The 23,339-nt window shown below is 50.0% G+C and overlaps 1 protein-coding gene across 1 annotated transcript in view; it reads right to left on the bottom strand.

The window, feature by feature from the left end:
* LOC140390281 (cytochrome P450 2K1-like) overlaps window positions 1-23,339 on the bottom strand; it is a 50,827-nt gene that overhangs the window by 19,125 nt on the left and 8,363 nt on the right. The window contains exons 4-6 of the mRNA XM_072475304.1: window positions 14,037-14,197; window positions 11,961-12,134; window positions 1,093-1,234 (exon numbers count right to left, since the gene is read on the bottom strand). Coding sequence (XP_072331405.1) covers window positions 1,093-1,234; window positions 11,961-12,134; window positions 14,037-14,197 — 477 coding nt within the window. The remainder of the gene's footprint in view (window positions 1-1,092; window positions 1,235-11,960; window positions 12,135-14,036; window positions 14,198-23,339) is intronic.

The following is a 23,339-nucleotide window of genomic DNA, read 5'->3' as shown; positions in this document are numbered from 1 at the left end:
GGCTGTCGCTTCGAGAAACATCTTTCTATTCACCGGCTCTTTGCCATTTAAAAATTTTTTTTTTAAGAGTATCCAATTTTCTTTTTTCCAATTAAGGGGCAATTTAGCGTGGCCAATCCACCTAACTTGCACATCTTTGGGTTGTGGGGGTGAAACCCACGCAGACGTGGGGAGAATGTGCAAACTCCACACGGACAGGGACCCAGGGCCGGGATTCGAACCTGCGTCCTCAGCGCCGCAGTCCCATTGCTAACCACTGCGCCACATGCCGCCATTTCTTTTGGTCTTGGGGAGATTGTCGCCGCCGAGGCTTCAGCTCACCAGCAGGACAGGCTCCTCGCAGATCGGGGCGGCATTTCGAAATGCTGCCCTGATCTTTTACCCTGCCCCCTCCCCTTTTCAGGCCCTGCCAGTGCCACCCAGGAACCCTGGCATTGCAAGGGAGGCACTGACAGGGTGCCAGACTGGCAGTGCCAAAGTTCCCAGGTGCCATAGGGAGATCCAGGGTACCAATCTGCCCTGTTCCCGATCACCTGGAGCTCTCCACTGACCTGGGAGATCCCTCCAGGTGCTGTTACACCCGGTCCAAGTTAGTGAGCACCAATATTAAATGGCACCCTGGCGAGGCCTCGCAGTTGTGGCCGTTGAGTCTCGGGCACCGGGAGAATCCAGTGAATGTATATTTATTTCAGCCACTCAGCTCATTTAAATATGCTGATCTGGGTCATGCCCCTTAGTGTCCAATAGGTGGGGTTACGGCGATAGGTGGGTGAGTGGCCGCTTTATATCATCACAACCTGCCTTCCTTCCCTTTTTGTATCATCTGTAAATTTGGCCACAGTACACTCTGTTCCTTCCTCCAAATCATTCATAGATAATGTGAACAGCTGCAGTCCCAGCACTAATCCCTGTCGCACTCCAATGGTTGTTGCCGGCCAACCTGAGAAAGACACCCCTTATCACTACTCATGGCGTCCTGTTAGTCAGCCTCAGAGATCGTATGTAAACAAGACCTCATTAGGTAACGTTTCCTGATTTCTCATCAGACAACACCACAACAAAGCAACAGGAGAGATGTTAATGATTTCTCACTCTGAATTTCTGGATATTTCATCATTAGAAGAAGTCCCCAGCAGATGGTCGTGGCGGTGGTTTCCGTACCGGCACCAAACAGGTCAATGGTCGTAGCCAGCAAATCCCTCCTCTCAAATTCCGAATCTTGGCCTCTTGATTCCTTCAGGACAAAGGGAATAAAGGAGAATGTACTGCATTCTGCAGGAAAATGTCTGGGCACATACCAACTGCAAGGCCAACCTGTGTAACCCAGAGCTGTGGTCCTCACACCTCATAAGTTCAAGTCGCACTTTGCAAACTTGAGCAAATAATCTGGGCTGGCATTTCAGTGCCGTTCTGAGGGAGTGCTGCATCGTCAAATGTTCAGATGAGGTCAGATGGATGCAAAAAGATCACATGGAACCAGTTGAGTAAATGCAGTGGAGCTCTTCATCCTGTGCCAGCCGATATTTCAACGGAAATAATGACCTACTCACCATCACAAATGTTTCAGTGGGGCCTTACTGTGTAAAAATTCACTCCCCTCACTTCCCAGTATCACAGCAATGAGCACACTTCGCAAATAGTTCATTGTCTGTAAAAGGCTTTGGGATGTCTTGGGGTCATGAAAGGTGTCGTATTAATGGCTCAGACTCGTGTTTAGGAGGCATAATTCTAATTTTGTGGAATTTGTGAAAATCAGAAATGTAGTAAGCGGTTAGTAACAGACGTCCGAAGGTCACAGGCAGATTGGTAAAGTGGAGGGACATGTATGAAATTTAACGCAGAGAATAGTGAAGTGATACAATTTGGGAAGAAGGAGAGTCAACAGGAAGTAAATGGGATCAATATTAAAATTACGGCATGTGGGCCGAGGTCGCACATTGGGTGGCTCCTGCTCGAGGCTCTGGGTTTTGGAGTTTAATGCAGGTTTCAGGGACAGTTTTTGAACAAGCTGGTGCAGGAAGGCATAAGGAAGAAGGGAGATGTCGAAGACCCAGAAGAAAGCCACTGATAGAAGGGAGTGAGCAAATATTCTCCATCAAGCGAACAGGTGAACGCGGCAGGAGGAAAGATGGCGGAGGCTGGATCGATGGGTGGGGCCCCTCCCCCTCCCCCTCCCCCTCCCCCTCCCCCTCCCCCTCCCCCTCCCCCTCCCCCTCCTCCTCCCCCTCCCCTCGCCGTGGAAACTCTGACTGAGGTGATTGGGGGACAATTCGAGAGGTGTTTCACTAAGTACATGGAGGTGCTGCGAAAGGAGATGATGGCTGCGATGAAGGAGCTGGTGGACGAGGTGATTGCCCCGGTGAAGGCGGCATTGTCGAAGACATCGGCCGAGGTACGGGAACAAGGAGAGAACTCGAAGGGGGTGGAGGAACCTCTGTCGCAGCAGAGTGACCAGTTCACCTCGATGGGTGAGGAGCTGTGGAGGGTGGCGGAGGCTATCAAAGGACTCAGAACCAAGATGGAGGATCTTGAGAACAGGTTGAGGTGGCAGAACTTAGAAATAGTGCGCCTGCCCAAGGGGGTGGAGGGTCGAAGACCAACTGAGTACTTCGCAAAGATGTTGGCAGAGCTGTTGGGGGAGGGGGAAGAACCCTCCCAATATGAGCAGGACAGGGCACATCGGTGGCTCAGGCCCAAGCCGAAAGCAAATGAGTCACCAAGGGCAGTGATCTGCTATCATAAGTTTCATGTCAAGGAGAAAGTCCTGAGTTGGCCGAAGGATAGGCGCGAGGTGAAGTGCAAAGGCGTTAGTATTCGGATATACCAAGCCTTGACGGTCCAGCTAGCGAGAAGGCGGGCAGCCTTCGGACTGGTGAAGGCGGCACTCGACAGTAAAGGTGTGAGGTTTGGCATGGCCTACCCGGCGAAGCTGAGGGTGACCTACAATTTGAGGGACTTCTTAGAGATGGTGGAGGCTGATGTGGTAGCGGTATTGGTGGTCAAGAGTTTCATAAGGCGAAGGTGGTGGCAGATTGGGGTTCAGGTACGTGATAGTGACAGGGGGGGCTCGAGGGGAGCTCGGTGGCACTGGTGAGGGTATATGGCCACAACTGGGATGATGCGGGGTTTGTGAAGAGGGTGCTGGGTGCCGACCCAGATCTGGATAGCCACGAGTTGATAGTGGGGGGGGGGGTTGGAATATGGTGTAGGAACCGAAGGTGGACACGTCTCAGCCGCGCTCGCTGGCCCAGTCGGGTGGGGGAGCGGGAGGGGAGGGGGGGTGGGGGTAGCTGGCTGGCTGTGCTTATGAGGGAGATGGGAGGACTGGGACCTCTGGAGCTTCCTACATTCGAGAAAATGGGAGTATTCATTTTTCTCCCTGGTGTACAAGGTGTACTCGAGGATAGACTTTTTCATGATGGGGAAGGCGCTATTGGCTGGGGTTAGGAGGTTGGAGTAGTACTCAGAAATTATAATTTTGGACCATGCTCAGCATTGGTTGGATGTGGTTTAGAGGAAGGGGATGGTCCAGAGATTGGGTGGATAATGGACATGGGGTTTTTAACGGACTGGAGCTTTTGTGATAAGATTGGGAAGGTATGAACGGAATATGTGAGTTTAATTGCACATGGCGATGTTTGGCAGTAACTTGGGAGGCTCTGAAGGCAGTAATGAGGGAGGAGGTGATTTTGTTCAAAGCTAAGGTGGACAAGGAAGAGAGAGAGGGGCACCACAAAGTGATAAAATAGATTTATTTATTTATTTATTATTTTTTTTCTTCATTGTTTATTTATTTATTTACATTTTGGGGAGGGGGAAATTGGTTTAAGACATGGCAGGAGATCTCAGACCCGTGTCATGCTCCTCGTTTGCGATGTGGGAGCTCAGGGACATGTCCACTGTCCCTGGCTCCTTCACGTGCAAGAAGTGTGTCCAGTTGCAGCTCCTGTTAGACCGCTTGACGGCTCTGGAGCTGCGGATGGACTCACTTTGGAGCATCCGCGATGCTGAGGACATCGTGGATAGCATGTTTAGCAAGTTGGTCACACCGCAGGTGAAAGGTACTGAGGGAGATAGTAAATGGGTGACCAAAAGACAGAGCAAGAGTAGGAAGGCAGTGCAGGTGTCCTCTGCGGTCATCTCCCTGCAAAACAGATATACTGCTTTGGATACTGTTGAGGGAGATGGCTCACCAGGGGAAGGCAGCAGCAGCCAGGTTCACGGCACCGTGGCTGGCTCTGCTGCGCAGCTGGGCAGGAAGAAGAATGGCAGGGCTATAGTGATAGGGGACTCAATTGTAAGGGGAATAGACAGGCGGTTCTGCGGACGCAATCGAGACTCCAGGATGGTATGTTGCCTCCCTGGTGCAAGGGTCAAGGATGTCTTGGAGCGGCTGCAGGACATTCTGGGGGGGGAGGGTGAACAGCCAGCTGTCGTGGTGCACATAGGTACCAACGATATAGGTAAAAAATGGGACGAGGTCCTACAAGCTGAATTTAGGGAGCTAGGAGTTAAACTAAAAAGTAGGACCTCTAAGGTAGTAATCTCAGGATTAGCCACGAGCTAGTCAGAGTAGGAATGTCAGGATAGATAGGATGAATGCGTGGCTCGAGAGATGGTGCAAGAGGGAGGGATTCAAATTCCTGGGACATTGGAACCAGTTCTGGGGGAGGTGGGACCAGTACAAACCGGACGGTCTGCACCTGGGCAGGACTGGAACCAATGTCCTAGTGTTTGCTAGAGCTGTTGGGGAGAGTTTAAACTAATGTGGCAGGGGGATGGGAACCGATGCAGGAAGTTGGAAGGTAGTAAAACAGGGACAGAAATAAAAGGCAGTAAGGGGGAAAGTGTAAGGCAGAGAAGCCATAGTCAAAAATCAAAAAGGGCGACAGTACAAGGTACAGTGACTGAGGGGAGCTCAGTGAATAGGACCAGGAATACTAAAAGAAATAAAATGGGAAGTGAAAACAATAATGGTAAGCGACGCGGCAGGTTGTTACATGAAGATATGGGTTCGACGACAAGGAAAATTAGGAGAAAGGTTAAGAGGAAATATAACTTAGGAGAGGTTGCTGATCGAGGTGTTAAGATTAAGAACAGAGGTAAAAAAGCCAACATAAGTGTACTTTACCTGAATGCTCGTAGTATTCGGAATAAGGTAAATGAGTTGATGGCGCAAATCATCGTGAATGACTATGATTTAGTGGCCATTACTGAAACATGGTTAAAGGATGGTCACGACTGGGAGTTAAATATCCGAGGGTATCAAACTTTTCGGAAGGACAGAGTGGATGGTAAGGGTGGTGGTGTAGCTCTGTTATTTAAGGATGACATCCGGGCAACAGTAAGGGATGACATCGGTTCTATGGAGGATAAGGTTGAATCCATTTGGGTGGAAATCAGGAATAGTAAGGAGAAAAAGTCACTGATAGGAGTAATCTATAGGCCACCAAATAGTAACATTATGGTGGGGCAGGCAATAAACAAAGAAATAACAGATGCATGTAGAAATGTTACAGCAGTTATCATGGGGGATTTTAATCTACATGTTGATTGGTTTAACCAGGTCGGTCAAGGCAGCCTTGAGGAGGAGTTTATAGAATGTATCCGCGATAGTTTCCTTGAATAGTATGTAATGGAACCTACGAGGGAACAAGCGGTCCTAGATCTGGTCCTGTGTAATGAGACAGGATTGATTCAGGATCTCATAGTTAGGGATCCTCTCGGAAGGAGCGATCACAATATGGTGGAATTTAAAATACAGATGGAGGGTGAGACGGTAAAATCAAGCACTAGTGTTTTGTGCTTAAACAAAGGAGATTACAATGGGATGAGAGAAGAACTAGCTAAGGTAGACTGGGAGCAAAGACTTTATGGTGAAACAGTTGAGGAACAGTGGAGAACCTTCCAAGTGATTTTTCACAGTGCCCAGCAAAGGTTCATACCAACAAAAAGGAAGGACGGTAAAAAGAGGGAAAATCGACCGTGGATATCTAAGGAAATAAGGGAGAGTATCAAATTGAAGGAAAAAACATACAAAGTAGCAAAGATCAGTGGGAGACTAGAGGACTGGGAAATCTTTAGGGGGCAACAGAAAGCTACTAAAAAAGCTATAAAGAAGAGTAAGATAGATTATGAGAGTAAACTTGCTCAGAATATAAAAACAGATAGTAAAAGTTTCTACAAAAACATAAAACAAAAAAGAGTGGCTAAGGTAAATATTGGTCCTTTAGAGGATGAGAAGGGAGATTTAATAATGGGAGATGAGGAAATGGCTGAGGAACTGAACAGGTTTTTTGGGTCGGTCTTCACAGTGGAAGACACAAATAACATGCCAGTGACTGATGGAAATGAGGCTATGACAGGTGAGGACCTTGAGAGGATTGATATCACCAAGGAGGTAATGATGGGCAAGCTCATGGGGCTAAAGTTAGACAAGTCTCCTGGACCTGATGGAATGCATCCCAGAGTGCTAAAAGAGATGGCTAGGAAAATTGCAAATGCACTAGTGATAATTTACCAAAATTCACTAGACTCTGGGGTGGTCCCGGCGGATTGGAAATTAGCAAACGTGACACCACTGTTTAAAAAAGGAGGTAGGCAGAAAGCGGGTAATTATAGGCCAGTGAGCTTAACTTCAGTAGTAGGGAAGATGCTGGAATCTATCATCAAGGAAGAAATAGCGAGGCATCTGGATGGAAATTGTCCCATTGGACAGACGCAGCATAGGTTCATAAAGGGCAGGTCGTGCCTAACTAATTTAGTGGAATTTTTTGAGGACATTAACAGTGCGGTAGATAACGGGGAGCCAATGGATGTGGTATATCTGGATTTCCAGAAAGCCTTTGACAAGGTGCCACACAAAAGGTTGTTGCATAAGATAAAGATGCATGGCATTAAGGGGAAAGTAGTAGCATGGATAGAGGATTGGTTAATTAATAGGAAGCAAAGAGTGGGGATTAATGGGTGTTTCTCTGGTTGGCAATCAGTAGCTAGTGGTGTCCCTCAGGGATCAGTGTTGGGCCCACAACTGTTCACAATTTACATAGATGATTTGGAGTTGGGGACCAAGGGCAATGTGTCCAAGTTTGCAGACGACACTAAGATAAGTGGTAAAGCAAAAAGGGCAGGAGATACTGGAATTCTGCAGAGGGATTTGGATAGGCTAAGTGAATGGGCTAGGGTCTGGCAGATGGAATACAATGTTGACAAATGTGAGGTTATCCATTTTGGTAGGAATAACAGCAAAAGGGATTATTATTTAAATGATAAAATATTAAAACATGCTGCTGTGCAGAGAGACCTGGGTGTGCTAGTGCATGAGTCGCAGAAAGTTGGTTTTCAGGTGCAACAGGTGATTAAGAAGGCAAATGGAATTTTGTCCTTCATTGCTAGGGGGATGGAGTTTAAGGCTAGGGAGGTTCTTCTGCAATTGTATAAGGTGTTAGTGAGGCCACACCTGGAGTATTCTGTTCAGTTTTGGTCTCCTTACTTGAGAAAGGACGTACTGGCACTGGAGGGTTTGCAGAGGAGATTCACTAGGTTAATCCCAGAGCTGAAGGGTTTGGATTACGAGGAGAGGTTGAGTAGACTGGGACTGTACTCGTTGGAATTTAGAAGGATGAGGGGGGATCTTATAGAAACATATAAGATTATGAAGGGAATAGATAGGATAGATGCGGGCAGGTTGTTTCCACTGGTGGGTGAAAGCAGAACTAGGGGGCATAGCCTCAAAATAAGGGGAAGTAGATTTAGGACTGAGTTTAGGAGGAACTTCTTCACCCAAAGGATTGTGAATCTATGGAACTCCAGTGAAGCAGTAGAGGCTCCTTCATTAAATGTTTTTAAGATAAAGATAGATAGTTTTTTGAAGAATAAAGGGATTAAGGGTTATGGTGTTCGGGCCGGAAAGTGGAGCTGAGTCCACAAAATATCAGCCATGATCTCATTGAATGGTGGAGCAGGCTCGAGGGGCCAGATGGCCTACTCCTGTTCCTAGTTCTTATTATGTTCTTATTATGTTCTTATTCTAGAGGTGGATGGGAGGTATGTGGGTGACCTGGACACGGGTCTTTTGGCCAAGAGGAAGGAGTTGCAGGTGAGGTCCGACCAGCTGTCTACAGAGAAAGCTGGTGCACTAGTCGAGCGGGGTGAAGGGGGCAAACTACAAGCACAGGAAGAAGGCACGGCGTATGCTGGCCAGCCAGCTCCAGCGGGATGAAGCGGTGAGAGAGAAAGTTCAGGTACGGGACAACATGCGGAAGCTGGTGGTGGCCCGGGAGCAGGTTAATAACGTATTCAAGGAGTTTTATAACGATCTATATAGGCCGGAGCCGCCAGGGGAGGAATGGGGGATGAAGGAGTTCTTGGATGGGTTGGAATATCCGAGGCTGTGTGAGGAGGATAGAGCAGGATTGGAGGAGCCCGTGGGGGTGCAGGAGCTGAAGGAGGTGATTGGCAGGATGCAGGCAGGGAAGGCGGTGGGGCCTGACAGGTTCCCAGTTGAACTTTAGAAGAATTGTAAGGACAGGTTGGTGCCACTGATGGTGGGAAGCTCTGAAGGCAGTAATGAGGAGATAGGCAGGGGTGTGTTGTCGCAAATGATGGGGCAAACTTTTATTTCGTTGCTGCTAAAGAAGTTGCTGGCATCAAGGTTGGAGGTATGTCTACCAAAGGTGATTGTGGAGAATCCGACTAGGTCTGTGAAGGGAAGGCAGCTGTTTTCAAACCTGAGGAGGTTGTTGAATGTGGTCCTGTCTCTGGCGGAGGGAAAGGAGACGGACGTGGTGGTGGCACTGGACACAGAGAAGGCGTTTGATCGGGCAGAGTGGGATTACTTTTGGAGAGATTTGGAATTGGGCTGAGGTCCGTGGCGTGGGTGCGGCTGTTGATAAGGAGCCAATGGCAAGTGTTGGTGCCACCAGCATGAACTCGGGGTAATTTGCAATGCACCGGGGTGCGAGACAGGGGTGCCCTATGTCCCCCCTGTTGTTTGCATTGGCAAAAGAGCCCTTGGCCATTTTGCTGAGGAGTTCAGGACTGTGGAAGGGGATAGTGAGGGGGTTAGACACCGACGACTGCTGGTGTATATCCCGGAACCGAGCACGTCGTTGGGGAGTATAATGGAGCGGACCCTGAGAGTCGGGATCTCCTCGTTCAGTTGTGAGGTGAAGATGGAGGGTTAGGAGGGTGGTTCTGGAGAGAGGGCAACAGGCGGAGGGGGGGTGCGGGTTAGGCCTCTGAAACTTGCTGTACTGTTATTGGGCGGTTACTGCGGAGAAGGTGCGGGATTGGAGCAAGGAGGGGACGGCCCAGTGGGTAACCATGGAGGTGAGCTCATGTAGGGAGTCAGGTTTGGGGGCGCTGGCAAGGGCACCATTTCTAATGGCACTGGGTAAGTATTCGGTGAGTCCGGTGGTGGTGGCCGCATTGACGATTTGGAGACAGTTTCGGCAGCATTTAAGCTGAGGCCGGGTCAGGGGGAATGCCGATTAGGGCGAATCTCGGATTTGAGCCCTGGAAGATGGATGCGAGGTTTCAGAGATGGGATGAAAGGGGGATTAGGGAAATTAAGAATTTATTCCTTGGGGGTGATGTGCAGGCCGAGTGGAGTTGGAAGGGTTCAGGTACCTGCAGGTTCGGGACTTTGCATGTAAGATTTTCCCGACAATCCCGATAGCGCCGTCCTTTTCGTTGCGCAAGGAGGTACGGTCAGCGGGAGAGCTGGAGAGGGGGGTTGTTTCGACGATCTACGGGAGTCTCCTGGAGGAGGATATGGTGTCCATGGAGTGGGTTAAGGCAAACTGGGAGTAGGAGCTGCAGTGGTGGTGGTGGTGGGGTGTCATTAGGATCTGTGTTGTGAGGTGCTGTGCAGGGTGAATGGACAAAGGCTCTATAGCCAAACAACAGTGGGGATATAGGACACCCATGCCCAGTACCCCAGTGCCAAGGAAAGTATCCCAAATTCATATTATTAATGAGAACACTCACCATCGGCTCCCAATACAGCAGCCGTACCCATGCCGTGAACTTCGTCCCAATCCCAAATCTTTCTAACACCGCCATCAAATAATCCAACTTTACCCGATCAAACGCCTTCTTTGCATCCAGTGCCACCACTACCTCCGTCTCCTTTCCCTCCCAATTTACCTCCTGTATTCCTCGATCACCTTACGACCCCACATTCTCCATCCCAGCCTCTGGGGAACCCCATTCTCCAGAACCACATCCAAACCCCAGTCCCAACTCTCATTTTAACCCATCCTTCCTTCACGAACACCTCCACTACCTCCACCATCCCAAAGTAGAAGTCCCTCGAGTTATAGGTCGCCCTCAGCTTCACCGGGTAGACCAGGCCGAACCTCACACCATAACTGTAGAGTGCCACTTTCACCCGACCAAAGGCTGCCCGCCTTCCCGTCAGCTCCACAGTTGAGTCCTGGCACATACGGAAACTCAGCTCGCTCGCAGAGCATGGCTGTTGAAAGGCGGGAGACCGCGCTCCCGGCATCTACCTGACTCGCAACGCCTCACGAGATTCAGCGCGATCTTGCGAGACGTTGCGATGTGAATCCCGCCCACAATGGGATCACCTTTTAGAAAAACTGCATGTTCGGGCAAGGCAGTAAGTCTCACTCTAATGTGCAGATTTCTAAGGTACCTGAGGCTTTGGGATTCAACCCCTTCCCCTCAGAGACCTCGGGCGAGTGCCCTACAAATGGGACCAGGTGCAACTGCATTTGTGGGGGTCTCCCAGGGGATCAGAGGCCCCCAGTTACTTGCCGTTTGGCAGGGTGGTGCCCTGACACTGCTGGTGCCTCCAGAGTACCCTGGCAATGCCAGGCTGGCTGGGTGCAAGCCTGTCACTGCCAAGATGCCCAGGTGGCACTGCCAGCTGGGAGGGGCACTGCCCAGGTGCCAGGTTGGCACTGCCAAAGTGCCATGCTGGCAATTTTAGTGCATGTGCAATTGGTCCAGGGTTGCTCGGCGTGGGTGTTGGGCGTGGGGGTGCCTCAGGCTGGACTCGAGCTGAACTCCCCACTATGCAAAACGGAGCTGGGTGCGGCCTCGGCCACACGCTCCCCGTTCAGGCCCCTGATTCGCTGTGAGTCGTGTTGAATACCCATGTGCTTCTTGGCACTGCGAGTGCCGGGAAACACGCGGCTAACCCCGCTGCTCGGGGACTTTGTTCCCTGTTGGGGGCATCGCACCCGACGTCTTTTCAGGGTTTAATTTGCAAGATCAAAACCCGCGCATCATCAATGTTAATCTGCAACTTCACTTTACATTTTTCAGAATATTCAGCAATTAGCACATTGAGGTAGGAAAGAGGGTAAAAAGCCGTGGGAATCGTCACAGTTGGGACAGAAAATTTGAATGGGGCAACTTTTGGGAATTTCGGGTCTCAGGTGGGAATGGCCAGAAAATTCCGAATATTAGGGTTGCCTGATATGATTTAAGGGGAAATGGTGGCATAATAGTCATGTGGCAATGTAGCTGACGCTTAACTGCCCGCCCGAAATGAAATGGTTGAGCAAGTCAGTCAGTTCAAGGGCAATTGGGAATTGGCACCAAACACTGGCTTTGCCAGCGACACCTATATCACATGGAAGTATTAAAAAAAGATACTTAACACAGGTTAAAAGTCTGCATAGAAGAAGAACCATAGATTTCCTACAGTACAGAAGGAGGCCATTCAGCCCATCATGTCTGCACTAGCCCTCTGAAAGAGCACCTCGGACCTGGGCCTCCCTTGCACTCTCCCCGTAACCCCATAACCCCTCATCTTTGGGCACTGAGGTGCAATTTAGGATGGCCAATCCGCCCAAACTGCACATCTTTGGGCACTAAGGTGCAATTTAGCATGGCCAATCCACCCAAACTGCACATCTTTGGGCTGGTTCCTGTATAATCGAAAAAAACGATTTTGCCGCCGCTGCTGGAAATGCGAGTCACTCTACCTGTTGGTATTTAATGATTAATGCCTCGCTGAAAGACTGGATGCTGTCCTCACTCAAGGTTTCTTTGGCCACTTTGAAGAAATCATTAAAGATGCCATATATCCTGTCTCGATTTTCCATGATTTTCCTGTGACTCGGAATCAGGAATCGCAGAAATGGGTAAGCATTGTACAGCTGCATTGGAGGAAAGAAAGACAGCAAGTTCAAGTCTTCAGTTAATTAGTGGGTTCTGCTCATGTTCAATGCACGGAGCAGGTCACTTTCAGTGAGGTTAGTTGGGAGCTATCGGATCGGCCGGCCGTCAGGCCCCTCACAACCAAATTTCCTTTCCATCGAATGCATTTGTAACCTTTGGCAAAATATAGAACGACTGGCCTAACTGATAGCACCTGTTTTACACTGACACCAGCAATGAAATGAATGAAATGAAAATCGCTTATTGTCACAAGTAGGCTTCAAATGAAGTTGCTGTGAAAAGCCCCTAGTCACCATATTCCGGCGCCTGTTCGGGGAGGTTGGTACAGGAATCGAACCATGCTGCTGGCCTGCCTTGGTCTGCTTTAAAAGCCAGCGATTTAGCCCAGTGTGCTAAACCAGCCCCTGCAACAATCTGACAGGAGGTAAAATGGGACCCACCACATTTCGATAGAAAAAGCAAAATACTGCAGATGCTGGAAATTGGAAATAAAAACAAAAGATGCTGAAAAAACTCAGCAGGCCTGGCAGCATCTGTGGTGAGAGAGGGAGTTATTGTTTCGAGTCCGTATGACGTCTTTAGAGCTACAGAGAGGGAGAAACCTGATGGATTTTATACTGTACAAGAGGAGGTAGAGTGGGTGGAGCAGATTAGAAGGTCAGTGATAGGTGGTCGCTCAGGAGAAATTGCAACAAACATGTGCCGGGCACAGGTCAGAGGAATGTTAATGGCAGTGTGAAGGACTAGAGGAGGTACTGACAGTGGCATAAAAGGTTAGATAGCAAACTGTGTTAATGGGAGGTGAAAGGTCAGTGCTCAACAGAAGCAAATCTTAAAACCAGTGACAGATGTTCCAGTGGGGTAGTGGGGGTGTGAGGGAAGGTTGTGTGAGGACAACATTTTCTTTTGGATCAACAAAAGGGATCAAAATGGAATTGATACCAGGCAGGGTGCGTTAAAATGGAGCAAAATTATTGAAAGGAGAATGGGGCATGTTTCAGAATCCTAGTACGTTCCACCCATTAACTTAGTCAAGAAGAGCAACAGCATCTGAATTGAATTTCTCTTTGAATTTTTCCACGAGGGAGGAATCACAGCTCCAATGTTATTGTGTAGCAAATTTGTGTAGAAAGTGGTATTCTTTCTCTCCCTGGCTTAGACTGAAACCCAGGGACAAATATCAGAGTGAAGTCTGGTGAAAGTGACCTTGGTCTCAGAGACATACAGCAATTTTTTGACGTTGAGATTCACTTTTCCCGCTGGCAGCTCACCTTTGCCCGTGGGTTTCCCGGCGGTGGGAGGGGGGATGGGTTTCATTGGGAAATCCCATTGACAAACGACAGGAAGAGAGAATCCCGTCACCTGCGAATGGGGCGCCGCCGAGAAACGTGCGGCTGGAGGAATCGGAGAATCCTGCCCACAGTGTTTATACTCGGATTTAATCCACACAAGTGTCCATCAGTTTTTAACATTTGGACCGGGATTCTCCGACATCACTGGCAGCCGGGATTCTCTGGTCCCGCTGAGAGTCACATTTGTGGCGGCAACGGACAGGATCGGAGAATCCTGGCCGCACACCAACATTTTCTGTCCCTTACCACCGATGGGATCTTCCAATTCTGCCGATGGCGACCACAGTCCCCCATTCCGGGGACACGTTCCCTACCAGAGAATCGATGCGGGACATGCAAAATCTTGCAGACATCGGCAGGGCAGGAAGATCCCGCCACTGGCCAATGGTGGACCACCTCTGCTGCCAGAAAGTACGTCACGGGGCTGGGAGCTAGAAAATCCTTCCCTCGGCCTATTACAGTCAGGTGAGGCAATTGTCATGCACACAAACATGCAACCTTATCAGAGTAACATACAAAGATAATTACATGTATTGGAGCCATTCCACCTAGTCTGGTAATCTCATCCATCATGGTTGTTAAACTGATGAATAACTCATCCTCATAATCAAAGCGCTGTCCAAATATGATGGAACAGATGATATTGCTGACTGCAGAACTCACAATCTGTGCTGTTTCAAATGGTTGACCTGTAATAAATTCAATATAAAATTAAGGCTCACAAGAGCAACAATGCTTCAAGCATGTTTTACTTTTAAAAAATCACAAGACATGAGAACATAAGAACTAGGAGCAGGAGTCGGCCTTCTGGCCCCTCCAGCCTGCTCCACCATTCAATAAGATCATGGCTGATCTTTTTGTGGACTCAGCTCCACTTCCCCCGCCCGCCCTCCGTAACCTTTTATTCCTTTACTGTTCAAAAATCTATCTACCTTTGCCTTGAAAACATTTAACGAGGTAGCCTCAACTGCTTCACTGGGCAGGGAATTCCACAGATTCACAACCCTTTGGATGAAGAAATTCCTCCTCAACTCAGAACTAAATCTGCTCCCCCTTATTTTGAGGCAGTGCCCGCTCATTCTAGTTTCACCCACCATTGGAAACAACCTCCCCGTTTCTATCCTATCTATTCCCTTCATAATTTTATATATTTCTATAAGACCCCCCCTCATTCTTCCAAATTCCAAGACAGGCAAATAGGAAGGTTACTAATACAGGCTTGAACCAAATGTGAAAACAAAATAATTCAGAGAGCAGTGATTTGCTGATATTATCTTTCGGGTTTAAAAGCCTGAATATGGAACTTGAAAACACAGGTGGATAAGGGACAGAGCAGTAATGGTGGCCAGAGTAGTCCATTTGCCCTCTCCACCACCAAACATCACCCCCTGCCTTCCACCGCAAGCCCCAAAAGCTGTGTCGTGACCTTTGATGTGGCACCTTACCAAATGGTTTATGTAAATCTTTTTTAAAATGTTAATTTTTTAATGTACTTAGAGTACCCAATTTTTTTTTTTCCAATTTAGCGTGGCCAATCGACCGACCTGCACATCTTTAGGTTGTGGGGGTGAGACCCTCACAGACACTGGGTGAATACGCAAACTCCACACGGGCAGTGCCCTGGGACTGGGATCAAAACTGGGTCCTTGGCGCGTGAGGTAGTCGAGCTAACCACTGTGCCACTGCGCCGCCCCGCTTTTGTAAATCTAAATACATTACATCTACATGCTTGACTTGATCCACACTACTTGTTACATTCTTAAAGAGCTCGGGAGCACTCTCAACAACTTTTGGAAACAATAAATAACATTTATAAAAGGACTGTCCCCAGAAATTGGAGTTGACGGGGGATTCAACTCCACTGAATTTTCAGGGGCACCATGAAAAATGTCTGTTTCGGTCACAATACCAGTAAAGAGCTCAAAGGAGTGAATTATCTACATTTATCTTTTGACATTGAGTTGTAATTTGGCTGAAAGTAATCTCCCACTCTAACCTTGTAATTTTGCGTGCTCATGTGTGTGTGTGTTGCAAAGGTATATCAATATCTTCACATTTTTACCTGGGCGGCTTTTTTTAGCGCAATAAAAAACTGATGCTTTTGTGTTTATGACTCAAGAACCCCTGCCAGGCAGGTTTCTTTGCAATCAGCATTTAAAGGGTTAAGAGCAGACATGGGGGATATTCCACACCCCCGCCACCCCCTCTGCCACCATGCCGTGTTTTGTGGCGGAGGAGGTGGCCCGTCTTTGGCCAGCAGTGCTCGAGCCCACCACTGATTTCAGGAAGCAAAGTACTGTACATGCTCCTGTCTGCATCAACGGGGCCGAGGTGGAGATGGTTAGTAATTTCAAATTCCTAGGGGTGCACGTCTCCAAAAATCTGTCCTGGTCCACCCACGTTGACGCTACCACCAAGAAAGCACAACAGCGCCTATACTTCCTCAGGAAGTATGAGCCCCCCAACTAGAATGATCACCTGGAATGTAAGAGGGCTCGATGGGCCAGTCAAGAGGGCTCGCGTGTTCGCGCACTTGAGAGGACTGAAGGCGGACATGGTAATGCTGCAGGAAATGTACCTTAGTGTAGCTGACCAGATTAGGTTAAGGAAACGTTGGGTTGGACAGGTTTTTCACTCGGGAATGGACTCAAAAGACCAGAGGGGTTGCGATCCTGATCAATAAGCGAGTGGTGTTTGAGGCTGGAAGAATAGTTTCAGATGGGGGAGGCCGATACATTATGGTCAGTGGGAAATTGGAGGGGGTGCAGGTGGGACTAGTAAATGTATACGTGCCAAATTGGGACGATGTGGAGTTCATAAAGAGGATGCTGGGGAAGGTACCAGACCTGGTTTCGCATAAGCTGGTCATGGGAGGGGACTTCAATACAGTTGTTGACCCTGGTTTAGACCGGTCAAGCTCAAAAACGGGCAGGGTGCCAGCAATGGCAAAGGAACTAAAAGGGTTCATGGAGCAGATGGGGGGGGGGACGACCCATGGAGATTTGGGCATCCAAGAGTAAAGGAGTTCTCCTTCTACTCACACGTGCAGAAAGTGTACTCCCGGATTGATTTCTTGATTCTGAGCAGGGCCTTACTGACGGGGGTGGTGGACACAGGGTACTCGGCGATCACAATCTCAGACCATGCCCCGCACTGGGTTGACCTACAGGTTAGTAAAGACAGTAATCAGCGCCCGCACTGGAGGTTAGACGTGGGGCTTTTAGCGGACGAGGAGGTGTGCGGGTGGTTGAGGAAATGTATTCAGAATTACCTGGAGGTCAATGACACGGGGGAAATTTCTGCAGCGGTGGACTGGGAGGCATTGAAGGCGGTGGTCAGAGGGGAGCTGATGTGGATAAAGGCCCATAGGGCGAAGGTGGACAGGGCAGAGACAGACCGACTGGTAAAGGAGATACTACAGATCGATAGGAGGTATGCGGAGACACCAGAGGCAGGACTTTTAAGGGAACGGCGGAGGCTGTAGGAAGAGTTTGGCTTGGTAACCACAGGGAGGGCGGTGGAGCAGCTGAGAAAGGCGAGGGAGGCGATTTATGAGCATGGAGAGAAGACCAGCAGAATGCTTGCACAGCAGCTTAGAAAGACGGAGGCAGCAAGGGAGATAGGGAAAGTAAAGGATGGAGACAGGAACTTGGTGGGAGACTCAGCAGGGTTGAATAAGGCGTTTAAGGATTTTTATAGTAGGCCAGAGGGGTGAGGCACTTCCTAGGGTGGCTGAATTTCCCGAAGGTCGACGGGGAGCTGGTAGAAGGGCTGGGGGCTCCGATCGGGATTGAAGAGATAGTGGAGGGTCTGAAGGTCATGCAGTTGGGTAAAGCACCGGGGCCGGACGGGTACCCAGCGGAGTTCTATAAAAGGTTCGCTGGGATATTGGGGCCGCTGTTGATGAGGACATTCAATGAGGCAAGGGAGAGAGGGGTGCTTCTCCCGACGATGTCACAGGCCACGATCTCGCTGATTCTGAAGCGGGACAAGAACCCAGAGCTGTGCGTCCTACAGGCCGATATCTCTATTGAATGTGGACGCCAAACTGCTGGCCAAAATAGTTAAGGGAAGGTAGTTGGTGTCCAATGTAAGAAGGTTGCTAAATGCGATCATGATGCCCCCAGAAGGTAGGGAGGTGGAGGTAGTGGTCGCAATGGACGCAGAGAAGGTTTTTGATCGAGTAGAATGGGAATATCTGTGGGAGGTACTGGGACGGTTCGGATTTGGACGGGGCTTTATTGACTGGGTCAGGTTGCTGTATCAGGCTCCTGTGGCGAGCTTAGGGACGAACAGGACGACATCAGACTATTTTAAGCTACATTATGAGATAAGACAGGGGTGCCCCCTCTCCCCACTGTTGTTCACGCTAGCTATAGAGCCGCTGGCAATTGCACTGAGAAGGGGTTGGTCCAGGGGGGAGTGGAACTCGGAGTCTCACTTTACGCAGACGACCTGCTCCTGTATGTATCGGACCCAGTGGAGGGGATGGAAGAATTCATGAGGATTCTGGGGGAATTTGGCCGGTTTTCAGGGTACAAACTAAATATGGGGAAAAGCGAGATGTTTGCGATCCAGGCAAGGGGACAGGAGAGGCGTCTGGGGGAACTGCCGTTTACAGAGGTAGGGGGAAGTTTTAGGTATCTATGCATCCAAGTGGCGCGGAAATGGGAACGGTTACACAAACTTAATCTGGCCCGCCTGGTGGACCAAATGAAGGACGATTTTCGGTGGTGGGACACGCTCCCGCTGTCACTAGCTGGGAGGGTCCAGGCGGTGAAGGCGACGGTCCTTCCGAGATTCCTGTTTGTGTTCCAGTGTCCCCCCATCTTTATCCTGCGGACCTTTTTTAAATGGGCTAATAAAGTTATCACGGGCTTTTTATGGGTGACAATATTAATTTCTTTACCCGTCAGTCTGGCCTCAATAAAACTCGAGATGGATTTGTAGGCATAGTATTATTTATTTTTAACCAACTTGCAAGTCTGACTCGCTTCACAAAGACCCAGAACACAAGCTGCCTTCTGGGGTCTCCCGAACCGAGTGCTATTGGAGACAAAGGAATCTCTACAATTACATTCAAATGGCATCAAGTTTCACATACAAGATTCCCATAGGCCATCCTATACCCCTCCTGACCTGGCCATATATCCTGATTGGCTCACTTCTCATTCCTTAACCCTGGGCATCTTGTTACCCAGCATCCTTTTCCCCTCCTCTACCAGGCACCCTACCCCCTTCCATGCCATGCTTTCTGAAATCCTTTGTCTGTGAACTCACTACTATTAGACTGATCACATCCACATTACTGTAACTAATATTTGAACTAACTATTTTATATCACATTTGTTTGTTCAATTCTTCATGGGCGGGCAAGACCCCGTGAGTAAATGGGAGTGTATGGAAGCGGCTTCATGTAAGGGCACCAGCTTGGGGGCATTGATAATGGCGCCTCTGCCATTCCTGCTGGCACTTAAGCAACCAGCCCCGTGGTGGTGGCAGCCCTGAGAGTCTGGGGCAATGGAGGAAGCGTTTGGGAGTGGACGGAGCATCGGTCTGGTCCCCAATCTGCAATAACCACCGGTTTGCCCCGGAGATGGCAGATGGCAGGAATTGAGAGGATGGGGGATATGTTTACAGAAGGGAGCTTTCCTTGCTTGAGGGAGTTGGAGGAGAAATTTGGATTGGCGAGGGGAAACAAATTTAGGTACCTGTAGGTGCGGGACTTACTGCGTAGACAGGTCTCAACCTTCCCACTGCTACCACGAAGGGGGATTCAGGATAGGGTAGTTTCCAGCGTGGGGGTGGGAGAAGGGAAGGTCTCTGACATCTACAAGGAGCTCATGGGGTCAGAGGACATGCAGACTGAGGAGCTGAAGTGCAAATGGGAAGAGGAGTTAGGAGGCGAGATAGAGGATGGTCTACTGGCGGATGCCTCCACAACACGCGCCAGGCTCAGCCTGATACAGTTCAAGGTCGTTCACCGGGCTCACATGACAGCAGCCCGGATGAGCAGGTTCTTTGGTGTAGAAGACAGGTGTGCAAGGTGTGCGGGGGGGGGGGGGGGGGGGGGGGGTGCGGGGGGGGGGGGGGGGTCAGCAAACCATGTCCATATGTTCTGGGCATGCCCAAAGCTCAGGGGATTCTGGCAGGGATTTGCAGACGTCATGTCCACGGTGTTAAAAACAAGGGTGGCACCGAGTCCGGATGTGGCGATTTTCGGGGTGTCGGAAGATCTGGGAATCCAGGAGGAGAAAGAGGCAGACTTTCTGGCCTTTGCTTCCCTGGTAGCCCGGAGACGGATACTATTAGCTTGGAGGGACTAAAAGTCCCCGAAGTCGGAGACCTGGCTTTCGGACATGGCTAGCTTTCTCTGTTTGGGAAAAATCAAGTTCGCTTTGAGAGGGTCACTGTTAGGGTTCGCCGGAGGTGGCAACCTTTTGTCGAGAAAATTAATCGTCAGCAGGGGGGGGTTAGTTTAGTTTAGAGTAGGGGGTTAATAAAGGTGGGACCTGTAAGGGAGGGAGATGACTTTTTGCACTATGTTTACAGACTTATGTATATTGTTTATTTTGTCGTCGTAAAACCAAAAATACCTCAATAAAATGTTGATTAAAAAACAAGAAAGCATCCGATCTATCTGCATCACAGCCTGATTGGGCAACTGCTTGGCACAAGACCGCAAGAAACTTCAGAGAGTCGTGAACACCGCCCAGTCCATCACACGAACCTGCCTCCCATCCATTCACTCCATCTACACCTCCCGCTGCCTGGGGAAAGCAGGCAGCATAAACAAAGACCCCTCCCACCCGGCGTACTCACTCTTCCAACTTCTTCCATCGGGCAGGAGATACAAAAGTCTGAGAACACGCAAGAACAGACTCAAAAACAGCTTCTTCCCCGCTGTTACCAGACTCCTAAACGACCCTCTTATGAACTGACCTCGTTAATACTACACCCCTGTATGCTTCACACAATGCCGATGTTTATGTAGTCACATTGCGTACCTTGTGTTGCCCTATTATGTATTTTCTTTTATTTCCTTTTCTTTTCATGCACTTAATGATCCTGCTGGCGGGAGTGGATGGAAAATTTCAGCATTCAGATAGTACGGCCAGCATTATAAACTCTCTCTACACCCTGCTACAGTCAGACCTGGAGCAGTTGTCTAAGGAAGCCATTTTCTACCCCTCCTCTCGTCGCCGTAATGATGCGCGCCCAAATCCAACGTTGCAGGGGGATCGCACGTTCTGAGGTTGATCCAGATTTGATTTTTATCGACATCACTGGGAGTTAAAATCTGCCGGGATCTTACAGGCCGACAAAGCAGGAGCAGAAGTAGGCCATTCGGTCCCTCAAGACTGTTCCCCTATTCAATCCATCCGATGTGTTTGTGTTTCGAATTTCACGTTCCTGTCTGTTTCAGAGTGTTGTTGTAAGCATATTCCCGTTTGATTATACGTAGGAATGCGTTTAACAAGTGTGAGCATGTACGAGTGAAGTCAGCGGCAGCGTGGTTTTTCAGTATAGCCACGGGGAGCTTGTGTCTCGTTGTGTCTAACTGCTGCTAGTTTCTGAATCCATGCTGTGCTGCTGTTACTTCAACATTTTTACAAGGAAAAAGATTTAACTTTCACAATGCATTTCGACTACTTTTCATTGTCGAGTTACCACACTATTTATCTGCAATAACTTTTGGCCCCCTTGCCTCACAAGAATCTATCTCCCTCTGCCTTAAAAATATTCCATTGTTGGGACCTGTAGGGCTCCTGCAGAGGCCCGCCAATCCAGCGACAAGTTAAAAGTTTGACTGCACCAATTTAACAGGGAGAATGTGCAAACTCCACACAGGCAGTGACCCAAGGCCAGGATCGAACTCGTGTCCTCAGCGCCATAGGCAGCAGTGCTAACCACAGCGCCACGGTGCCATCCTGAAAAGCACAGGGTGTCCCTATATGCGGACGACCTGCTATTGTATATATCGGACACATTGGAAAGCAGAGGGGGTGTCATGGACATTTTGGTGAAATTCAGTCGGTTTTAAACATGGGGAAGAGTGAAGTCTTTCCGGTTCAGGCGAGGGGGCAGGAGAGGAGACTGGGCAAGTTGTCGTTTAAGGTGGTGGGGGCGTGTTTTCGGTATTCAGGTGGCGCGGGGGTGGGAGCAACTACACAGGTTGAATCTGGCTCAGTTAGTGGAACAAATGAGGGGTGAATTTAAAAGGTGGGACGTGCTTCCGTTGTCATTGGTGGAGCGGGTGCAGTCTAAGGATAATGGTGCTCCCGAGGTTTTTGATTGTATTCCAGAAACTCCCAATTTTTATCCCCAAGGCCTTTTTCAAAAAGGTTAACTCGTTGATATTGGGATTTGTGTGGGCGGGGAAGGCACCTGGTAAAGAAGGCGTTGTTGGAGCGAAGGCGAGGGGGGGGCGAGTTGGCCCTGCCAAATTTAATGAATTATTATTGGGCCGCAAAAATAGCCATGGTAAAGAAAGCGGGTCGTGGTAGTGGGGGAGGTGTCGGTTTGGGAATGGATGGAGGCAGCCTCTTGTAAGGGTACTAGATTGGGAGTGCTGTTGATGGTGCCTCTGCCGTTCTTGTCAGCCAGATACTCTACAAGACTTCTAGTAATGGCAGCCCTAAGGGTCTCGGGACAGTGGGGACAGCACTTGAGGCCTCAGGGGGCCTCAGGTTGGGCCCCGATCTGTGGGAGTCACAGGTTCGCTCTGGGGGAACTGGATGGGGCTTTTCAGGGTTGGCAGTGGGTGGGGATTGAGAGGTTTGGAGATTTGGGGCTGGATTCTCTGATAATGTGGCTAAGAGTTGACGCCGTTGCGAAAACGGTGGAGTTTCATGAGGCATCATCGGGCCTCCAGGAGGAGCAATTAAACGGGCCACAAGGGGCTAGCAAGGGCGCAACAGGAAGCGACCTAGTGAGCGGCCGCCGATAGGCGGGTTGCGTCATTGACGTGACGCCGCGGCAACTGATTAACATTCTCCCCCCCCACACTCAGCGTTGCAGGCAAGGTGGCCGCCAGACGAGCCGCCCCGTGATTTAGGGACGGCAAGTTGGACACTCTCTTGGACGCCGTGGAGGAGAGGAGGCTGGTGTTGTACCTTGGGCCGGGACGCAGGACAGCAGGCGCCATTGTTCGGCGTGCCTGGGCGGAAGTGGCAGCCGCCGTCAGCGCCGTCAGCGAGGTGGCCCGCACTGCAGACCAGTGCCGAAAGAAGCTGCCTGACCTCCTCAGGGGAGCCAGGGTGAGTACCCAGCACTGTGCCCCTGGCACCAACCCCCATACACCCCACAGACATGTGACCTGCCCCCCCCCCTTCCCAGGGGGACGGTCGGACCCCCATCCTGACCAACATGGCGGCACCCACACATGCCAGCCGCAATGCTGGGTGCCCAGTGCTCTGATGCCATCAGAGACCACACACCCTGGGCTGCATGCCCCCAGGAAAAGTCTGCGCATAACCGCTGGGAGCGGGAGAAGACCGGGGGAGACCCACCAGAACTGCATCCCCTCACTGAGGCTGAGCCGAGGACATTGTTGGCGGGCCGGAGGAAAGGGAGGTTTGCCGATGCGGAGCTCGGAGGTGCGCCACCAAGTGAGAACCCCTGCTTGTATGTGCCCACCCCACCCCCTCTCCCCACCCCCTCACACCACCCCCGCACCCCACCCCCTCACCCCATCCCCCCTCACCCCACCCCCTCATCCCATCCCCCCTCACCCCACCCCCTCACCCCACCACGCTCACACCTCCCCCTCCCCACCTCACGCCTCACCCCCATCCCTCTGTCTAACCATGCATGTTGTCTTGTGTCTTG

Source organism: Scyliorhinus torazame, chromosome 14, assembly GCF_047496885.1.
Source record: "Scyliorhinus torazame isolate Kashiwa2021f chromosome 14, sScyTor2.1, whole genome shotgun sequence".
NCBI lineage: Eukaryota > Metazoa > Chordata > Chondrichthyes > Carcharhiniformes > Scyliorhinidae > Scyliorhinus > Scyliorhinus torazame.
Note: the sequence above shows the minus strand (reverse complement) of the source record. Positions and strands in the feature narration are given on the sequence as shown.